This window comes from Oryzias melastigma, linkage group LG6, assembly GCF_002922805.2.
Source record: "Oryzias melastigma strain HK-1 linkage group LG6, ASM292280v2, whole genome shotgun sequence".
In the NCBI taxonomy this organism is placed as follows: Eukaryota; Metazoa; Chordata; class Actinopteri; order Beloniformes; family Adrianichthyidae; genus Oryzias; species Oryzias melastigma.
In genome coordinates this window covers 13,166,338-13,189,134 of record NC_050517.1, presented here as the reverse complement: position 1 = coordinate 13,189,134, position 22,797 = coordinate 13,166,338, and the positions used below count along the sequence as shown (strand labels likewise).

The 22,797-nt window shown below is 36.0% G+C and overlaps 1 protein-coding gene across 1 annotated transcript in view; it reads right to left on the bottom strand.

Annotated features, from left to right (window-relative positions):
* plxnb2b (plexin b2b) overlaps window positions 1-22,797 on the bottom strand; it is a 160,627-nt gene that overhangs the window by 4,452 nt on the left and 133,378 nt on the right. Inside the window, exons 25-35 of the mRNA XM_024281855.2 lie at window positions 21,499-21,680; window positions 19,190-19,256; window positions 15,679-15,825; window positions 14,458-14,614; window positions 10,695-10,795; window positions 8,263-8,347; window positions 7,810-7,961; window positions 7,454-7,614; window positions 1,871-2,018; window positions 1,261-1,325; window positions 1,090-1,165 (exon numbers count right to left, since the gene is read on the bottom strand). Of these exons, the coding sequence (XP_024137623.1) occupies window positions 1,090-1,165; window positions 1,261-1,325; window positions 1,871-2,018; window positions 7,454-7,614; window positions 7,810-7,961; window positions 8,263-8,347; window positions 10,695-10,795; window positions 14,458-14,614; window positions 15,679-15,825; window positions 19,190-19,256; window positions 21,499-21,680 (1,341 nt within the window). The remainder of the gene's footprint in view (window positions 1-1,089; window positions 1,166-1,260; window positions 1,326-1,870; window positions 2,019-7,453; window positions 7,615-7,809; window positions 7,962-8,262; window positions 8,348-10,694; window positions 10,796-14,457; window positions 14,615-15,678; window positions 15,826-19,189; window positions 19,257-21,498; window positions 21,681-22,797) is intronic.

Sequence of the window (22,797 nt, the reverse complement as noted above, 5' to 3'; positions counted from 1 at the left end):
ACTTCAGCGTCAACAGTCCCACTCACAACCCAAAAACAAAATTCTATTAAGCTCTTTCTGCTCTACAGAAAATATATCTTAAAAATGACACTGGCTTTTTGATTTTAGCTAAAAACTGCATAGTCATACTTAAAAGACCACTGGGAAACACTGCGGCTGAATAGCTTCAACTTTTCTTGTCTTTTTTTGCTATGCTAATGTTAGCTTGGGCTTGCGAGGATTTTGTCTCTAAGGCATGCTGGGAAACTAGCTAGGCTAACTTCAACAGTTCCACCCACAACCAGAAATTTCTCATAAGTTCTTGCTGCTTTACAGAAAACATATCTTAAAAGCGACATAGGTTTCTTTATTTTAGCTAAAAACTGCTTAATTGCACTTAAAAGACCACTGGAAAACTATGCAGCTGGATAGCTTGAGTCCTCCGAGCTGTTTTTTGCTACGCTAATGTTAGCTTGGGCTTGTGAGGCGCTTGTCGCTAGAAGGCATGCTGGGAAATTAGCTAGGCTAACTTTAGCGTCAACAGCTCCACCCACAACCTAAAAGTGAATTTCTCATAAGTTCCTGCTGCTCGACAGAAAACATATTTTATAAATGACATAGGCTTTTTTCATTTTAGCTAAAAACTGCATAATCATACTTAAAAATGGGAAACTGTGTGGCTAGATAGCTTCAATCTTCCTTGAGTTTTTTTTTTGCTACGCTAATGTTAGCTTGGGCTTGTGAGGTGCTTGTTGCTAAGGCATGCTGGGAAATTAGCTAGACTGACTTCAGCCTAGCTAACAGTCCAACAACAAATTCCTAATAAGCTCCTTCTGCTTTTCAGAAAATACGTCTCAAATGCGACAAATTCTTTTTTGATTTTTACTAAATAACTGCATAATAATTAAAATAATTAAAAGAACAGTGGTAAGGATTTCACAATTGTGCAAATTCACAATAGTTTTACACTAAAAACTCTATGAATCTAAAATCAGCAACCATGGTAACCACTCGTGTATCCATATCAGAAAAGCCCTCCAATAAAAAGCATTGCAACAGGAAAAGCAAGGTCATCTGAATGGCAAGCAAAGTGACAGCTGCGCTTCTCACCCGTGACACCTCCGCCAAATGAGTGTTCATGTCCTGGTCACTGACGGATACCATCTGCCTGATGTCCTTGTAGTAGCTGCACACACGGAGAAGGCGAGAGGTGATATTTAAAACGGCCCCTGAATATTCTGGAGAATCTTTGGAAGCACTCCAAGTAAAGGCAGTACTTACTCGTCCACCATCTTCTTATAGGAGGAGATCTCCTTTGCATAGAGCAACTTGTTACTTGGAGAGTCCTGAAGATAAACAAGAGCAAAAATGACAGCCCTTCAGAATGATTGACCTGTGACATTCGCTGCTCAAAGTGGGCTGCACAAGAACAAAATTCCCATGCAGCTTAGTCAAATAATCTCCTGATAATTTCCTTCTGGAACCTTCATGAAAATCCTGTTTTTGGTGTTTTTAACATGTTCTTGTCACATTTTTCTCTTGATGGAGGGTTCATAGAACATTTTTTAGCATTTCTTTATTCAAATCATTGAGATTCAGGAGCGGACAAAAAAGCTCCCCGCTCCGCTCCATTCTATTGGACGTCTTCGATTTCCTCATCCAAGCCGATGGATGATGGGAAGGAGGAGGGCCTACTCTTTGCAAGCATTCCGTCCACAACTTAGAGCTAAATTTCTAATGAACTACTGCAGCTCTGCAGAAACTATGTCCTAGAAAATGACACTTTTTTTTAAATTTTGGCTAAAAACCGCATAATCATGATGAAAAGACCACTTGGAACGGTATTAAAATACATCTGCCCCCCATCTCCCTTCGTTTATCTATCACTCACTCGGCTGAGTTTGTGCTCGCTTTTGGTGCACGCATCCATGAAGGTCTGGGCGATGACCGACAGTGAAGCGTCCACCACTTCAGACACGTGAACGTCAAAGATGAAGTGGGGATTCTTGAGGATGTTCACCCAGAATCTCAGAGGCAGACTGCAGAAAAGAAAAAAATATAAACATAAAAATAAAAAAAAGCAATATTGCTTTGCACAAGGGGACAATAACAACAACAATCACCAGTGACTTCATGTAAGTGCAGGGGACATTTCATTTGAGAGTGCAATTTCCTGAGGTGCAATTGAGTGCTGTACAAAGTAATAATAGGGATGGAGAAAAGACTTTTGACTTGAAGGTGTCAAGTTTATTTAGAACAATGCCCTTAATTTCCAGCTTTAGCTTATTTGTGAATCATTGCTTTTTCAGTAGGGAAGACATTTTTTTTAACAATAAATCGATTTATTAGAATCTAACTAGATTCATCTGTTTTAGGGAAGATGTTAATCGGATATACCCTTATAAAATCGTTTCAAAATTGGATTGAGACATGGTAGGTTACTTTTACTATATACAAATGAGTGAGTGGATCACAGAGAATAACACATATGATGGCAGTGAAAAATGATCAACCACCATGCTTAGTAAGCAATCACACAAAGATTCTTCTGCTCTTTTCCGTATGTTTTTTTGGCACTTAAACACTCAGTCACACTCTCAGTGATTTCAGCATTCTTTATATCAAAACGTCCAGCTTGTTCAGGATATTACTGCTTGTATTTTTGATATACAAAAACGGTATAGCTTTTGAAATAATGAGCAAAATATGCCACATAGGAAATGAACGAAACAGTTTTCAAATTTCAAAATTTTAAGTGGATTAGCAACAAGCCTTTAAATATATTCATGGGATATGTTTTAATTTTTTAGAGTAATTTTCAAAAAAATTTAAGTTTACCTAATATTTTAGCAACATGCTAACATCTTTGGCTAATTTGTCATTTACTGGGGTTTTTTAGGCTAATTGAGAGTTTAGCTTCTATTTTGGAAATATTTTAGCAGTGTTAATCGCATTTTTGTCTAATTTAGTTTACTAAGGGATTTTAGGCTATTTTGGAGTTTAGCTAGTAATTAAGCAACGAGCTAGCTTTTGGGGGGTAATTTGGCATCCAGTGAAGTTGTATTTTAATACTTATTTTGAGTTTAGCTAAGCCTTGATCAGCAGCTAACATTTTTGGCTAATTTATTACTGAGGTTTGTATAGGCTAATTTAGAGTCTATCTTCTATTTTAGCAACATGCTAACATTTTTGGCTAATTTGTTACTGAGGTTTGTATAGACTAATTTAGAGTCTATCTTCTATTTTAGCAACAGGTTAACATTTTTGACTAATTTAGTTTACTGGGGAAATTTAGGCTTTTATGGAGTTTAGCTAGTATTTAACAAGCTAGCTTTTTTTTGACTAATTTGGAATCTCCTGAGGTTTTATTGGGTTAATTTGGAGCTTAGCTCATAGCAACACACTAAATATTTTTGCAAAATTGGCATGTATTAGGGACTTTTAAGCAATTTTACTACAATTTTTTCAGAAATTTAGGTCAACTTCATAGTTCTTTAACTAAATTTCCAGTCTTATAGCAAATTTTGCTAAAAGACTTATGCATTTTCAGCAAATCCCTTCAGCAATTAAAGTAAATTGCGTCGCCATTTTCAGCAAAAAGCTTCAGCATCTTCAGCGACTACTTTCAGTAAGACGTATATACAATAGCATTATCACAAGTAATGCAACTTTTCTAGTTTGTATTATATATTATTCAGCAGGCTGAACTTCTTAAAAGTAAAATGTGAATAAATTTGACTTTAATTCTTGTTTACTTGTTTGTTTGCACATATATTTACTTTATTATCTTACAAGAAATAAAAGGAATCTGGAAAACTTGACCTGCGCTGTTTAATTCAATTCAATTCAATTTTATTTATATGCCCCAATATCCCAAAAGAATTGCCTCACTGGGCTTCATGCAGGTAATGAGAACCAGGTATTTATCTGAGTTACACTGTATGAATTTTTGGCTGAATGATTTGAAGTAAAACGGATTGTTCAAAATGAATTAATATCAACTATGGATTGTATCGGCATCTACAAATTATGGTATGAATTAAATATTTAGAATTTATATTTACACCTCTTTTTTTCAGGTAAAAAAAATAATAAAATAATGGAAAGTGGTAAGGGAAATCAAGCTTGTTTTTACAAATTTTTATAAAGAAATGTTAAAGTAACTTCAAACTTTCAGGTTTGAGGCACCCTAACGATATAAAGAACAAGCTAGATAATGTAATGCTCGATTGCTCATGCTAATTTCCCTCCTGAACTTCAAAACACGCTTCCTTCCAATTTTATATCAGCTGGAGAATTCACAAGATTGTCTAAAACACAACATTTTCCAAAAACTTTCCCTCCCTGATCGGAGTGAAAGCCTGCCATCTGAGACATGGAACACAAACCGTGTAAAATTCATTCTTTTTTTTTAATATCTCTGGGGGAGGCTGCAGTAAGAACACAATAGAAGCAAAAAATAGCAATATTGCAATAATCACAGAATTAATTTAGCTTGGGACATAATTACCATGTTTGTTTGTTGTTATGCTTCATACACACATTCATATTTAATACATGGCTCTCAGATGATTTGATAAACAGAACGGGTGGATGCAGAATGTGGCGCTGAGTGGAGTAAGTAATTAAATCGCTCATCTCCTGTCCTTGTGTTGGCGCTCTCTTGCCAGCCTCGCGTCAATCGCTGGCATCTACATGCAACACGTCGTCTTGTAAGCTTGAGCCTCAGCCAGTATGACACTAATTTATGCACTTAAATGCCACATGGGAGCACGAGGATTGCAAATGCAAACAAAGTAAGCTGGAACAGTGCATTTGTATTCAGATCTATCTAAGATAATAAGTTTTATTTCTTACAGAGTTTGCCCGTCACCAAAAGTATAAATTGGGCTTTTAATCAGACACATTTTGTGTCTGTCAAGGACAAATTTGTTAAACAAAGATTGTTTCATATCCAAACATTGCATTTTATGTCTTTTACAGGTGTTTTTTATCAGATTCTTGTAGGAAAATTACATGCATTTTAGAGTCAATGTAACAATTAGGATAATATTTTAGTCCGAAAAATTTAATAAAAATGTGTCTCATGGTTTAGAAAATTAGGGGAAAAATCTACTTATATTCTAACATCAAAGGTCAAATGGAAATGGAGGGCTTGAACTGCATTCTACATAAAACATGTGGTTAAACAAACCAACAAAAAATAGCTTTAAGTCATGACGGAATGGAAATGGGATCAAAGGAAACATGTATTTGGAAAAATGTTCTTGTACTGATAGAATTTTTTCCCTAGAGTATAGAAAAAACAATATTTTTTTCCTAAATTAAAAAAATGTTAAAAAAGAAAACTAAAAACACTCAAAGTTTTAAATGGAAATATAAAAAAAATATTAAAGGTAGTTAATAACACATAATATTACCGGGTGTTGACATCGCAGGATTTTTTTTACTCAGTTTGATCATCTGAACTCATAAAAATCATCTCAAACAAATAAAAAAGGGCTTCAACAAATATTATATTAAACAACTATATCCTAATCTAAACTCGTCCATTTTAATGGTAGTGAATTGCATTCAATACAAAAAGCAAAAATGGGTGATCTTTGTATTCAGTTTTCATTTTAAAAAAAGCTACTGTATTCAACAAAAAAAGACATTTTTGTGTTTGTGTGTTTTTTTTTTTAAAGACCACAATTTTTCTATCGACATGATCAGTGTCCGTTTAGTTTATGGGCTTTGATCTGTTTATTTCTATTTGTGGTGATGCAGAAAACGAGTTACTGCCAGAGTTTCTCAATAGATAGGATCCGCCTGTTCTGAGCTCTGAGGTCTGCCTTGACGTTGATGATTGTGAGGCTGCAGAGGCAGGCAGGGACCGTCAATAAAGTAACCAAAAACACCCCACACAAACATTGACAAGTTCTCAGTATTACAGCCTAAATAATCTCAAAAGCATGTGAAGTACTCATTATTGTTAAAACAAACTCCTTAATATCATCATTGTTTCTCTTAGACTGAACCAGTGTTTTCGAGTAATGCAGGTTGTAGACGTGTCCTTGTGCTCGCTTGAGGACTACACCTGTTGTAATCCTAAACAAAATTAAAGTGAAAAAACAGGAAAAATAAGAGCAAAAACTGAAAAATTGAGCGAAAAAAGACCAGAAAAAATTATGGCAAAAAAAATTAAAAAAAAGTATGGTAAAACAACAACAAAAAAAAAACATTATAACTAAAGTGGGAAAAATTAGCTTGAAAAATGTAAAAAATTCATAACAAAAAACGCAAACATTTGCGGAAAAAAAAACAGAAAGTTAAAGCCAAATTAAAACCAATAAAATCCCATAATAAATAACAGAAAAAATAAGACTGAAAAATGGAAAAATTTTAAGTGAAAGACAGAAAAAATTAAAGTGAAAAAACTGAAAAAAATTATACTGAAAAACAAAACAAAAATGAATATATAAAATGGAAAAAATTACATCAAAAAACAAAAAAAATTATAGCGAAAATGAAAAAAAATTGTACCAAAAACAAAAAAAACCCATTATATTTAATACGGAAAAATTAGATTAAAAAACTAAGAAATTTGTAGTGAAAAATTGAAAAATTTATAGCAAAAAAAAAAAATTTTTAGAAGACAAAAAAACCCCATTATATTTAAAATAGAAAAAATTAGATTAAAAGACTTAAAAATGTATGGGAAATACAGAAAAAATTATAACAAAACAGAAAAACATTATGCATAAAAAATAATAAAATACATATTGGTAACAAAAACAATTTTATCAAAATGTTATCTCGACAATATATAGAAGAAACATCAAAATTATTCATCTTAAAAATCCGACTGTGAGCCACAAAGTTAACCACACCTACAACATGACCGTCCAGAAGGTCACTCATGGACTTTGCTGCTTTGTGCCCAAAATTTCGTGGGGATTGACTCAAACAAAACTAAACAGTTCATTTTGGTCAATAATAAATACTTCTGTAATGTTTTGCTCTGTAGTGTTAGTGGAAAAAGTTGAAACAAAACGGACTGTTGATATTACGAGTAACACATTAACTAAACAAACACGGATCATGTCTGTGACACGGACAGGTTGTAGCTTTTTAGCATTAAATTGTAGGTCATCTTTTAGTTTTCATAAACAGATGAGGTCAGTGCTCAGCATTTTTGTAGTTATTTGCTTTTCTAGTTCTTTAAAATTTTAGAATGAATATAATTTGCTTTTTATTTAATAAACAAAAATACTAGTAAGAAGATCCCCATTTTTCTATTAAATGTAATATGCTTCCATACATTTTACGACAAATTTTTATAAATCCAATATTAGTTTATTAAAATCACTTTTTTTTTATAAAGCACCAGTCCATAAACAAGTTAGTCGAAAAGTACCTAACAAAACCAAACAGAATGCTACGTCACCTGCACTGTTGCATAGAGTTTACAGTCAGTGACTGAAATATTTACCTATTGGTCTTCCAGATGTGGATGGTCTCTTCATCCACGTTGTTGTGTTTCACAGCTTGTTCATCCAGGAAGTCAAAGAAATATTTGACAGCCGGCGGAACGACGGCGCCGGAGCACAACACGCTGCGGAAGAAGTTATCCACAAACTGCTGAAGTGTACCCTGGACAGAAACACAAACAACGTGAGCCAGAGCCAAAATATCAAGCTATTTCACGCAACATGAGAGATAAGCTGTTTTATAGGAGAGAAGTAGACGTTCCTTTTAAAAACTTGGGTTTATTTTTAATTAAAAGCAATGATCATGTCGATACAATGAGCTAGCGAAAAAGCAGAAATAATTATCTTTGTTCCCTACCTTGACAGAGAGAAGCCGTGTCAGATAGATCTCTGTAATTGCTTTGGTCATCGATTTGTCTTTTATGCTTCCTCGTTTTGATTTGAACTCATCCAGCTCCTCCGCTGGCCTCACCAAGTGAAACACTTTATCATCTTCCAACAGAGCATTTCCTATTGAGAGGGGGAAATAAATAAAATCAAACTTTCTTCAAATAACTGTTGCAGGTTCCCGCAGAACGGGGGAAAAGTGGGAAGACGCTTTTTAACTAACTTTAAAAGAAATGCTAAATACCTCGTCTGAAATGAGGATAAACTGAAAGAAACAAAGGAAGCGCTCTGCACATGAAACAGCTTTATTTGCATGTTTAATGAGAGTGGGGATATTGTGAAAATCTCACAGGAAACAATAGAAAGGCGTGTTGGAGCCGTGCTCCTCTGAGCTTCACACTACTCTCTTTTTTTAAATACGTACGCTCTTCGTGGTTTTCCTGGTTTTGGTCGTAGTTATGCAGCGTGTGCGACACTTTCGACAGAACCACTGTGGCGTTATCTCGAACCTGCAACACACACACAAGTCCTCTGTTAGACAACAAACCCAACAAAGCAAACCCACTCCAGTTACCTTTGAGTGTAATAGGCTGTGTGATTGCAGACAGCAGCTCCTTTATGTTTTCTGTGAACTAATTCGGGATCAATAAGCCTGAGTGGACATGGACAAGTGGGTCTTTACTGGGATATTTACGAGACATTTTCTCTGGCATCACCCCGATAATGACGCACGAAATACGGCGATTAACACTGCAATGGCACGGCCGATAAATCCATAGAGGAAAGCCACTCATCTGTAAACAACTGTGAGACATCAGCAGGTGGAATCAAAGCAGGCCGAGGACCTTTGTAAGATGTAAATCTTCATAATCGAAAAGCAAGACGAGTGACCTTTATTTCTCTGAATGCCAAGAAGAAGTACGTTAAACCTGTATGTTAAACTCTCTTTGCATCTCAGGCCGTTTACTTTCTTTATAAAGAGATTTCTGTGAGAAATGACAAACTATTATGGTACTTTCAATTTAATTCAATTAGTAAGTTTTGTTTGTTCCTTTGGCTGTTTTAAAGCGGTCCATATCATGTAAAATCAACTTTTTGGAGTTTTTAAGTGTATTATAATGTTCATTCCTCACTATAAACAACCCTAAACCTGTATTTTAACCCATTCATGCATCTGCGAGTGTTTATCTAAAAACATGTGTTCTGAGCACCAGCCCCTTCCAAACCCATGAAAACGAGCTGGTTCTCACATTGTGACATCACAAAGTGAGAACCGCCCCTTCCAGAATAGTCTGCGCTGCCAGAACCGGCCTCGGGCTAACACAAACACACAAGCGTCTTCCTATTCCAAAATTCAGTGTCCTAGAAATTTCCCATAAGTCTTTGCAAAAAAATAGTGTGCATTGATGCCTACTACACTTGCGAATATGGTCCACAATGCGTTACATTTGAACAATTTTTGCGAAAAAAAATAGTGCTTAAAAATAATTTTTGATAAACCATCAACGTTTTCATCATCAAAACAGTGAATTCATAAATAGATATAAAAAAAGAAAAAGTACGTGAGCATGGTGTCTGAATTGCTTTTAAATCCAGGGATTGATGGAACTAGATAGTCCTGCACTACATAGTTTTTTAGTAGTTAGGGATTACGGTGGGAATTCAGATATAGCAACAGTTCCTCTAGATCACAAAGCTAGCTTATCACCACTTGCTAGCAGCTTCCAGAAGCTAGCTTCTGCTAGTTTCTGGAAGCTGCTAGCGAGCGGTGATCAGTTAGCTTTGCAAGCTCCCCCTAGTTGTGCACAGTCATGCAGATGTCGAAACGCTAACTGGATTTAGCGTTTAAACTTTGTGCGATGGCATACGCCAAAGTACATTCTGGTGAGGAATCTGCACGACATGTTGGGGTGGATCGTAAACGTATCCGAGAATGACACAAGCAGACGGGTGATTATTGTGAAGACGGCCACAGAAAAGGAGCAGACTATTTCCTGGTGAAAAAAGCCAACAACAAATGAGAAGAACTGGTTTGAAGACGGATTATTGAGCCAAGACAGAAAGGTGCGCCTTTCCAGGAAAAGGATTCACATCAAAGCAAAGAGGATTTTTGATACGGAGAATGATGATGCTTCAAAGAGAGCAGAAAAGTTCACAGCACTAATCAGAATGATGTTCTCATCATTTCAATAAATCTCGAAATGTTCATCTGGTGTTGTTGCCAAATTTTTGGAATAAACGCTGGGACTACCTATGGCAGATACACAATTTGCATATCCATATTTTAAAACAAATTGCATGTTTGTTTTTGTGGGTGAAATGCAGAGATGATGCTGCAGCCAGCTCTAGGATGACATCATGAAATGGTTGCGAAAGGCGGAGCTTCAGAGATCAAAGCGTCTTACTTACTGGTGGAAAAAGAGTTAACAAAATAAATCTTATTTCATAAATAATTAGTTTTTTAGTGTTCCAAAAGTGATATATGATAATATATATGGATATAGTTTACTCTAAAAGGCTTAAGAAAAGCATAGTGTAGGCCCTTTAACACTTATCTAACTGTATGATTTTCTTTTAGTGCTCATTTTAAACAGGTAAAAATAAACCAAATGAAATCAAGATGAGATAAAAAAGCATTTAAAATAGTCAGCACTTCTTGTAAAGGTAAAATCACAAGTCCACGTCTATTGCAGAGATGAGAGTCTCAAATTGACTGAGGAGGTGTGAAACATTTCAGCGTCCATCCCTTCCATACACCCACGTTACCACCCTGCTCCCTCGTCAAACGCCTGGTTATTTTCAGGTCTGGTTGAGATTTTTTTATTTAGCAGGGCAGCACATCAAGTCGGTACTTACATTGTAGTGTGCCAGGGTGTTGATGCGCCTCCACCTGCCCTCTTTCTGGGAGGTCAGGTCAAGGTCTGACAAAATTTGACCCGTTGAGCCTGGTCGCCACTCTGTAAACAAGGCACAAAAGGAAAAAAAGGGAAAAAGTCACTTTTTTCATCCTATTTTTAAACTCTTCCACTCCAATAAAAATTGTGTTTTGGCAGCATTTTTTCTAATTTTAGAGGACAACTTCAAATATTTCTTCATTCAAATCATTGTAAAAAAAAAAAAAAAAATGCAATTGGAAAAAGCGTGTAGATTAGATTAGATCCATGAACGTTTTCATTTTTCTTGTCTAAGCCGACACCTGGATCTTAATCTAACAGCTGGACAGCTCCAAAATTGCTCACCGGGTAATGTTAGGTTGGGGTTGTGAGGGGCTGTAAGCTACTGGGAGATAAAGGAATGATGGGAAATGAAGGCAGGCTTACTCTGCACCAACGGTCCCGCCCACAACTCATTTTCTAATGATCTACTTCCTCTCTGCAGAAACTATGTCCTAGAAAACGAGTTTTTTTATGTTGCCTATAAAAAAGTACATCATAATCAAAAGACCACGGTGAATGGTTTTAAAATAGATCACATGTGTCAAAGTCAAGGCCTGGGTTTAAATTGATTTATTCTGGAATAATCTTCCTGCCTTTTTATTATTCATAATTTTGTTACAAAATTATAGTTTTAAAGTTTTAAAAATTGGCATTCTGTTAGCTTTTTGGATTATTTTGGCATTTACTAATATTTTAGGTTATTTTGGAGATTAGCTAATATTTCAGCTACATGTTAGCTGTTCTGGTTAACCTAAGTTTTTTTGTTTTTGTTTTTTGTTTTTTAGGCTAATTTGGCATTAAGTTAATATTTTAGTTATCTATCAGCTTAAGTGCTTTCAGCTATAAATTTATTCACACTAGCATTGATAACCCTGTTCCTTTTCTGGAGTATTTGAACAGAAGCCGGTATGTTCGTAATGCTCCAAAAATCCAAAATTCCTTTTAAAAACTAATTCCTCTCCCACTTTTTCTGCAACATACTGCACTTTTCACTTACAAGAAGCACCAATTACAAGGGAGTTATCTTTCCTATTCGCTTATCGAAAATGTATAAAGAAATGAGATCTACTGCAAGATGAGAATGAGCTTTGATGTTAGGAAGTGTTTATGGGGCTTTAGGCCTTTCAAGTCTGATCCCCAAGGTTTCCAAACACAGTGCTAAGCAAAACCTTTAAGGTTAGAATATTCATTTAACTTGCTGACAATGATTAAACTTCTAAAATGCATTAACGCAATATTTTTTTTGAAAGAAATGTTTTTAAAAAGCAGAAACTATACAGCCACAGCATGAATAAAATGATCCCTAGTGTAATTAAGAAAGTGAAAAAACATGACATATTAAGCAGCTTCATCATTTAACAAAAGATAAGCCAAAGAGCAGAAAGGCCATGTGGAAATGATGAGTTAGTAACAACCTTATGCTGGAAATCAAAGCATATAATTAACTGATCATCAGCAAGTGTGACCACCTCCTTAAAGCAAATGTCAGTTGGCTGATCTGACATTCTGCGTAAGCACTGTGCCATGAAGGAAAGATATTAGTAATGGCAGAAATCTGAAAAAACTGAGACTTAATCAGACTTATTTTTCACCCCTGACCCAAAGTGGACTTCATCTCCAGCTTACAGACTTTATGAGCTGCTGAATAATTTGCACTTGCGAGTCACTGAGAGACTTGTAAACTGAGGACAAATCTAAGTCTGTCAAAGTCTCTGCTCACAGGAATTCACATTTGGGTTATTTTGGTTACATGAGTCCAAGTGATAATTCAACTGAACCACCTGAAGGGTTATGGAAGAACGACACCACAAGTGAAAGTGCAATTTTGCATGCTTTTAATTTTTTTATTTTAACAGTGGACCAAGTTCTGCATCCTGATTGTCTGGAGACTTTATTATCCAATATCCTCCATGCCGTGTTCTCATGTTCAGATGTGTGCAGCTCTCCATATCGATATAAATCTTTCATTGCTTTCAGGTCTTTGCTTTCTTTCTGTAATACTGAGAATTTCTGTGAAGGTTTGAATTTTGAGTTGAAACAACAGGGTATAAGGTCACCATTAAAAATACATTTACAAGAAAAAGAAATATAATATTATGAAAAAAAGTCTTAATTTTAAGAGAAAAAGTTGAAAAGTTAGAAGAAAAAAATTTAGAAAATGTATGAGAATAAAGTTGTAAATTTATAAAGAAAAAAGTCCTAATTTTACAAGAATGAAGTCGCAAAATTGTAAAAAAAAAAGTTATAATTTTACAAGAAAAAAAATGTGAATTTCTGGGAGAAAAATCTTAATCTTTTAATAACAAAGTTTCAAATTTATGAGAAAAAGGCAGAACTTTACAAGAATAAAGTCATAAAATTGTGAGAAAAAATGCATAATATTACAAGAATAAAGTTTTACATTTTTTTGAAAAAGTCATAATTTTTCAACAATAAAGTATTAAAATTATGATAGAAAAGTAATATTTTTGTAAGAATTAAGTCGAAACGTTATGAGGAAAAAGTTGTAATTTTTACAAGAAATAAACTCAGAATTATGAGTAAAATTGTCGATAATAAAGTTATAATTTAATTTTGAAAGACGATCATTTACCAGATTAAATCATATTTATATTTGTGTTTGAAAATATTCATTACTGTCTGAGAAAGTTTTTTTAAAGTTTGTAATGAAGAGTTTTACACCTTTAAAACATCTATAATTCTACTTTATTTATGAAATGTATCCAGAAGATAAATGAGGGAAAATATGGCAAAAAAGCAAAAAGGTCAAACCATTGTAAATGAACCTGCTTTTCTGACCCCAAATAAAAAAGACGTTTTTCCTGTCAATAATTAGACCATAGCTAACCTCAAATGTGGATTTAGGTGGAAAAAAAAGTACAACGCTAAAGGACCCTCACAAGTAATTAATTAAATATTAACTTGTCAATTTAAATCAAAACAAGTATCAGCAAACAAAATTAAATAGCGATATATCACTGAATCGATTTTTTGCTAATTGTCAGTATTGGAGTTTTTGTATCAGAGAAAACATTTTAATTTAAACATAAAACAATCATGATTTTGCTTTGGCATGACACACATCATAACACAAAACCAGTGCATGTTCACTCAAACCTCATGGTGGTGGAGGTGAAATGACGATTGTGGTCAGTAGCATCTAAACCACATTCCTTTTCCTCTGCCATACACAAGACAATGACTCCAACTGAATCAGCAAATACACAATGTAACTGAGGAATAAGATTGGATACATTGCAGAAAAGTTGCAGTTTTCTGCCCTGCAGTAATGCCGTGAGGACATCCTGAGGGAGCTCCCTCCAAAGCACAATAAAGGAGAGATTGGTTACAAAAAGAGAGTCGGATAAAACCATTTAGAAAATACCCTGAAGTCTGATTTAAAGACGGATCTACCATCTACTGACACTTTGTGTTATGCTGAGTTGTAATTGAAGAGCTATTAAGGCTATTTTTAAAAGTGTGTTCACATACATGACACTTGACAGGAGCGCGTCAAATTAAAGTAACATGAAATAAGTAATCGTTTTTTCACATGAATGCACTTCAGATTTGATCTGATTAATTCCGTCCAGGTCTGATGGAAGTTTTCATGTAACTGATCCAGGACTCATTAATAGATGATTCTGCCCCAAAGGTGCTCTCTCTCTTATTTTTTTACTCACCCAGAGTGACGGCGTCAACCTTGGGGCGCTGGGAGTATGGCAGGTTCCTGTACACTTGCTCTATGATCTTCTCCTTCACTTGTGAGATGGTGTCACAGTTCAGCACCTTGACAAACGTCACATCTGGGCCCTCACCTTGAACCAACACCTGTAAATTCTGGCAAGCGAGACACAGACGTCGACATCAGGACGGGGTGGAGACGACCCGAGCAGTGCATGGAGAGCATGCAGAAATATTCAAACAGGTCAGAGCAACCAGCCTGCCACCCACACGCGCCGAACTGTCTTGGGATGCTGTTGTTATGGCAACTGGGTTTCTGAAGAGTGCACACAAACATAGGCATTGCGGTGACACTTGACATGACCTTGGCTGGTTAATGACCAAAGCCCGGCAGGAGCAAACTCTGACCCTCCCTATAGCTCCTCTCACACTCTGTCAGCTCGGTAAGAGAAGACTGACCACTCGACAGACTCAGAGAAGGAGCAGCCAGACTGATCCCAACAGCAGCCTCATGAGCTCATTTGCATCTGAAGTGAAAGTGAAGAGCCTGTTATGAATTGAAGCTGGTCGTAAACACTGCATCTGCTTGTGAAATTCGGCTTGTTGCATGTTTTTTCCCTCGTGTAATTTAATCGCAGAAGGTGATCCATCACTACAGGAGACGTGTAATTCAGTCTAATTTGATAATTGTCCTCAACAACGCCATTACCCATGGGTCTTTTTGTGTGTGTCGACTTTACCAGTAAAACAGCTGTGTTCAGATTAGCTTCCATTACGGGAACAAAATACCAGAATGAGACGCGGGCTTTTCCTGACTCCTGAAAGCTGCCTGAATGGATTTAGAGTGCGTGCAGTTGGCAAGGTCGAGTAGAGGGTGCGGAGGTGGCCGGGTACTTGTGCGGACTTATTGTACATTCACCTAAACCGCATTGGGATGTGTCGTCCATCCCTCCCTGAAATTAGCAGCCTTTGTTTTATTCAAACCGAGCTCATTGACGCTTCAGAAAAAAATGGATGTCACACAAATGGGTCGGCCGCTTCAGGGTCTCTCTGCCATGTGTGGTTACCGTGGCAACGTCACATGCTTAAGAGTTTGTGCCGCTTGCCATGCAATCAGAGAGCAGCATGTGCAGCTTTTGGTGAGAGTTTCTGGATTTGTGCGTAGGAGTGCGGCTGTGGTGCACGGCTGACTGCGCGCGCCTCGTATTTGTGTGGCTCACCAAAACGGAGTACTCCACGTCGTCGCCCAACAGGCCCGTGTCGTTGAGGGTGTACTTGGCTTTCTTGACTCTGGCGTCCACCGGCCCTTTTTCGATCTGGTGCTTGATGGCGCGGAACAGTTTGTACAAGGGTTCGCCTGCAGAGTCCTGGAGCACAAACACAGAACACACTGTTTGCAGAGAGCTGTCCAATAAAAAAAAGAAGTTCTGACTCATGTCAGGAAACTAAATGCCATGACTAACAACTTGGCAAACATTTAAAAAAATAAAGGCTGCTCTCATTTTAGCCACAGAACAAGAGAAATATAAAAACCATATCAGTACATATAACATTGGAATGAAGTTTAAGCTTTGTACAAAATTAAACTATTATATTAGTTTTACCTAATTTCTTAAAGACCCCAACTTATGAAAACTGTGTTTTTGTTGTTTTTAACATTATGGAATATAAAAAGATAATTAATCTTAAAATTGCACTTCTGAGTATTTATTTAATTAAATTCTTATGAATCAGGAGCAGACAAAAAAAATGCAGTTTCAGAACTTTGTAACTAAGAAGCTACAATCGGCAGGTCACTACTCCGCTCCAGTTTAAAGATCTATCCAATTGCAGACAAAAGCCTCAGTTCCAATGAGGGATCCAGCCTGGTCCGGTAAGGAATAGTACGGTCCAGTTTAGTTAAAGCTCGCTTCCACTGAGAGGTTTGTTTTTTGTTGTAGACTGCTAGCATGCTGCTAGCTCACCCTGTATCATCTCATCGCCAAAGATGTCAAGGAACGTTATCAGTCACCGCAGACCAGGCCTTGCTGTTGTTTGCAGGCATTTTCAGTATAGACTCGAGACCAAAAGAGAACACAGGAAACCGCAAAAACACAAACGTTGGAAATGTTAGCTTAAATGAGCAAAATATTGGCACTTTCTAATGTCGTCATCACTTTCTGCCAGTGATCGGATGGCTACAGCAGCTTCACCCCAACCATTTTGTTCCACTTTTCTATGGACCTACAACCAGTGGGGCCCCCAAGAGCTTTGGGTCGGTACTGTTTGATTGGTTCATTTTACAGTGGAAATGCTGAAAAAAACGTATTGTACCGTACCAGATCACTAATTGAAACGAGGCTAAATTGATTCATGTACGTCTTCGTTTTCCTCGTCTGAGCTGCATCTGGCTCTAAACGTTATGGCTGGATAAATCCAATGTTGGTCGCCATTTTTGTTGCAGCAATAATGTTAGCTTGGGGCTGTGAGGGATGTAAACGAGCAGGAGAGAGTGTGAATAAAGGGATGATGGGAAATGGAGGTGGGTTTGCTTTGGGTCAACAATCCTGCCCACAAATCAGAGGCAGTTTTTAAATGGACTACTGCCGCTCTGCAGAAACTGTCCTAGAAAGAGACACTTTTTTCAAATTTAGGCTAAAACCATAATTAAAACAAAACTGGGAATGGTTTTACACTCGATCAACAGATGATCAGAGTGAGACTTTAAAAATACTTGTTACAGTGTAGGAAGTGTTGAGAAGAATACTTAAAAAAAACTTACAGAACAGACATCCAAAAATGTATTTTTATTCTGTATTCCATAACATTATTCAATCTGAATATCTTAGTTTTAAATCCTTGAAATCTCAATTTTCAGTCAAAATTAAATGTTTGTTTCTAAAAACTGCCATTTAATGAGAGCATGTATATCCGGAAGATTAGCCTACCATATTATAAGCTTAATAAAATAATAATTATATATATAAATATATATATATTTTAAGTCTGAGATAGCTTTAAATCTAATCTTAGGTATTATTTTGAAACCCCATCATGAGAACTGGTTTTATTTTTTTTTTTACGCAGGACTTCATCTAAAAAGTGTTTTAGATTTTCAATAATAATCAATCTTTCTATTTCTTAATATTTTGCAGAAGTGAATTTTGCAGGTGATTCAATTTCATGTTTAAAGTCTAAAATTAAAAGAGATTATTGCAGCTACAATAAAGGAAAAATGTCATCAGGTGTTGAGCTACCATCATAATCTGATTGATTTAAATGAATGCTAACAAGCTTGGAATTTTATTTATGAGAAAAAAATAAAATACCAGTGTGAGTTGTCTTCATGACACAGAAGTGAGCAAGTGTTTTGTACTTCATATCTGAGATCTCAATTAAACCACACAGGCGGTCGTTTTTACGCGCGGCAGAGCAGAGCTGGAGAAAACCATTTGTGTTCCAGCTGATCGGAGAGCTGCCCAACTTCATAATACTCCACAAAGGAGGGACAACTAACTTTTGTTCTATCAAAGTGTAGTTGTAAAAAGAGAAAAAGAAACAAAAGCAAAAAGAAGGTCATGAATCCACAGAATTATCCAGGAATAGCCCAGCTCCATTTGTGTCTGCTTTAAGGCATCTTTACTTTTCCTTTTGAAAATGATCTAGTTTTAGAAATTGAACATTCTGTATTTGGTGACTTCTTAAGTTTTATTTTTACACTGCTGACAGGCAGGCTGCTGCCTCCCCTGATTTAAACTCTCAAGATGCATCAGCGCCTCCCCGACTCACATGCACATAACTGGAAACGTGGGATGCAAATGTGAAACATAATTACATTCAGAAATCACACTGGAATAACTTTTTTATTTAGACAGAGCGTGAAACGCTCTAGTATTGGAATGTAAACCCTTCAGTTTAATAATACAACCAGTGGCAAGGGCCTGCAAAGCCTTTAGTGAAGGCCTAAAATGATCTGAAAAGAAGTATCTAAACCACAGAGAAATGTTTTTATCTATATATACATATTTCCAAAATATATTATAGATCTTTCCAACTGTTCTGCCAGATTCTCTCACAGCCCTACGCCTCGGTCGCGCTCCTGTCAGGCTGTTTTTTCTCATGAAAGTTTCTAACCAATCAGATTTTAGCCCTCACTTGTTGCTAGGTTCATGAAAATCTGCCTTATGCTCATACCGTCCTCACTTCTAGTTTTGCGGTAGCTTTCCATAAAAAAACACTGCTGATTAAACCACGCCCCTATATGAATTAAACACGTTTACGTTGATTCAACCAATCAGAATTTGAGTTTGAGTCTCTGTAGCTTCATGAGGAAGTAAGGTGGCTCTGATTGGATGGTCAAACCTTGCGCTACCAAAAGCTAACTTCTTCTGTTCTCCAAGCCGTAGGCAGCAGCTGGACTTGATTTTTATTTGAATTTCTCTCTGTTTTCCAGTTAACAATAGAAGAAGGGGGAGAAGTTGATTTAGTAGTGGATTTATTGTGTAAGCCATTCTCAAGATGGACTTTTCCGTAAAAATTGGACAAAAAAAATATGTTAGGTCATATTTTCCCCATCAATCAGGTTAAAAACACAAATACTGTATTTTAAAACAAAAAAATATACAAGCTTTCAGGGCAGATAGCAATAAAACCATATTTATGTGTATTTTTAAATAGAACCACACATAAGTAATGTTTTTATAAATGTTCACTATCATACATTAATAAGAACAATATCAAAGACTGTGTTACCTTTAAAAACTGGTAAAGGCAGATAGACATCCAGTTACACAGCATCCTTTCCACAACTGTCTCTGATCTGAGAAAAAAAACAAACAAAAAAAAGACTTTTTATGAAAAATCGACACATTTATAAAATCCTGCATCCATGTGCTCAATGAAATAATTACTAACAAGATTATACATTTAAAATTGATTGATTTTTTTTTTTTATTTCAATCATTTAAAAAGCAAAAGTTCAAAAGAAGAATGAGATGAACGTTAATCAGTAGACATTGTCCACTCATGTATGTGTTGTGTCAGCTTTTTTGTGTTAGCATCAAGACATTTTAATCCAAAAGTCGTGTCAGCGGTCACTTGACAAATAACCCATCTTATTGTGAGATATCCACAGGCGGCTCTCATTGTTAGATCATGACATGCCTAATTAGATGTCTTGTACAAAGACGGGCTCGCGTTGGCCCAATGGGCTCATCAGCATAATGAGCTTCTTGGTTGGGGAATAATTAAGATGTGTGCTTTCGTAGCTACAGCCTGTCTTAGCGCAGCAGTTAGTTCAGGTCGCATGCAGTGGTCCTGAGGTGATGAGCTCATGCTCTGTCGGAAATGGGGAAGCAAATTTGACAGTTGTATGAATAATAAAACCAACTTTTTAGAAAAAAAATATTCACTCCAATCAAATTAGAAAGACTATAATCCTAAAAAAACAATAAAATATGAAGCCATAAATTGAAAAGAAAATAATGAATAACTACAAAAGTTGTATTACCTGCAATAATGCTAATGTGAATGCTTTTTACTGAAAGTAGTTGCTGAAGATTCTGAAGCTCTTTGCTGAAATGGTGATGCAATTTGCTAAAAATGCAAAACCTATTTGGAAAATGTTAAATTAGCTAAAAGACTGGAAATTTCATCAAAGAACTATGAAAGAGCACTGAAGTTGAACTGAATTTCTGAAAGAATTGTAGTAAAACTGCTTTAAAAAATCCCTAATACATGCCAAATTTGCAAAAATATTGAATGTGTTGCTTAAATATGAGCTAAAGTCCAAATTAAAAAAGCCTCGATTCCAAATTAGCCAAAAAGCTAGCTTGTTAAATACTAGCTAAACTCCAAAAGAGCCCAAAATTCCTCATTAAACTAAATTAGTCAAAAAACATTAGCCTGTTGCTAGTCGAGGCTGAACTCTAAATTAGCCAATAAAAACCTCAGTAGATCACAAATTAGCCAAAAACGTTAGCATGTTGCTCAAATCTTCGCTAGCCTACAAATTAGCACAAAAAACACCAGTATGCAAAATTAGCTAAAAAATCTAGCACATTGCTTAAATATTAGCTAAACTCCAAAACTGCCTAAAATTCCTCAGTAAACTAAGTTAGCCTTTTCTAAAATAGAAGCTAAACTCGAAATAAGCTTAAAAAACCCCAGTAGATAAAAAAAAATAGCCAAAAACGTTAACACGTTGCTAAAATATTTGGTAAATTCATTTTTTAAATTACTATAAAAGATTGAAACATAGCCCATGAATGTATTTAAATGTTTGTTGCTAATCTACTTAAAATTTTGAAATGTGAAGACTTTCTCATTCATTTCATGTGGGGCATATTTTGCTCAATATTTCAAAAACTTTAAAGTTTATGAATACAAAAAATACAAGCAGTAATGTCCTGAACAAGTTGAACATTTTGATACCAAGATTATTGAAATTGCTGAAAGTGTCATTGAGTTTTTCGTGCCGAAAAACATATGGAAAGTAGCAAGAGAATCACTATAGTGTGAATGCTTACTAAGCATTCACTCAAATATACAAAATGATCCTACAAAAAGCCTTTCACAATAAAACAAAGACATATCTTTATGTCTTAAATGTACTTTTCAAAATATTAAACAAGAATTTGGGTGAAGATTGATGGCAGCACTGAAGGTAGTTGATGAGAGCTTCTCTGATCTGTATTGATCTTATGAAAAATGTATATGAAAAAAGAAGTAAAATGACAATCCAGCACATTTGGAAGACAGCAGGGAGAGGGAGGAAGAGGAGGAGGGGGCGCTGAAGAAGATAGAGCAGAAGTCTGCCTCTTCAAAGTTATCTACAGAAGTCGGTGCAAAATTCAGTCGAAAGCTAGATAGCCATGGGAACCGTCTATCTTCAAACTAAATCAAAGTCCATCAAAAATCGCTGATACGATCAAAATATAAATTTACATACTCATGAGATTTCGAAGAACATTTAAGGATCTGGTGGAAGGCTTCTTTACAAGTTTGAGCCAACATTTTTTAAGGAATTTCTCAGTTTGCCCATTTGTGTGCAGCACACTGACCTGCGCAGCATGAGCTTGGGATTCTTGCTGTGGACGTATTCTTCCATCAGCTCCAGCAGCAGCGTTCTCATGATATCAGTGTAGTATTCCAGCTTCCCGTGCAGAGCCACTGTCAGCAGGGAGGCGCAGTACACCTTGGCCCTGGCATTGAAATCGTGACTGCGCTCAAGGGTGCGGATAAACTTTAGAAGAAAGAAAGAATACACAAAAATAGAGAAATGAAAGGGTGAATTAATCATCATTATTCCGAAATACATACTTTTTAAATCTCTAAATGACTAACATTAGTAAAAAACAATATTTTGGTTTTGCCCTGTAAAACATTGTGACTTAAAATTACACTAATTAAGTGGGAGAGGAGTCTACCCACACATGGAGTTTACACCTCACAGTCTGTTTCTGTGCCAGCAGTACCGGAATAACACGTCTCCCTTTTCTGTGACTTCCACACTTCTAATGCTGTACTCCATGAACCACAACATTACAGCTTAACACTCAAAGGATGGGAGCTCAAACCTAAAGCAGATTCTCACAATATACATCCGCAGTGATTAGGGGGATGTTTGTTAGAGCTGTGAAGGATAAATCTTCCAATTGAGGATTAAATGTGTTACCTTCAAGAACATTTTCGTAAAATAGCAGAAAGTATTGCCTCATATCTCATACATAGAAAGTAATAATATGTTACAGGGGTCCAAGTCTCTGTAAAAACTCACTCTAATGAAAATAGTGTTTTAACATGTTCTTATGGCATTTTTCCTTATATTTAAAGAAAATTAAGCTTACAATTTCAGTTCTAAGTATTTCTTTATTCAAACTATTGTGAATCAGTATCAGACAAAAGTTGGAAATAGTGTGTAACTATGGCGTAGAAGCTACTCAACAAGCTTTCTGCTCCAATCTGCTTGCTGACAACTAGAACCATGTTAAACCACATAAACAGAGAGATGACGGGAAGTAGGGGCGGACTTGCTAATGCACTAATGGCCCACAACTCAGAAGCAAAATTTCTAATGAACTACTGCCGCTCTGCAGAAACTGTGTACTGGAAAACGACATAGGTTATTAATTTTGGCTAAAAACAGCATAATCGTGATTAAAGAGCACTAGGAACACTTTTACGAGTGGGGACCGTTTGGTATTCAATACAGAAAAAGTTAGAGAATGATCAAAGTTTTTGAAAAGTTTCAAAAAAATCTAACGGAGTATCTGTAGTCTTTGTTTTATTTTATTTTTTTGTTGTGCTGTTTTTGCTATTTATAAGCTCAAATTTCCACCTGCTGGTGATCCTAAGGGTCA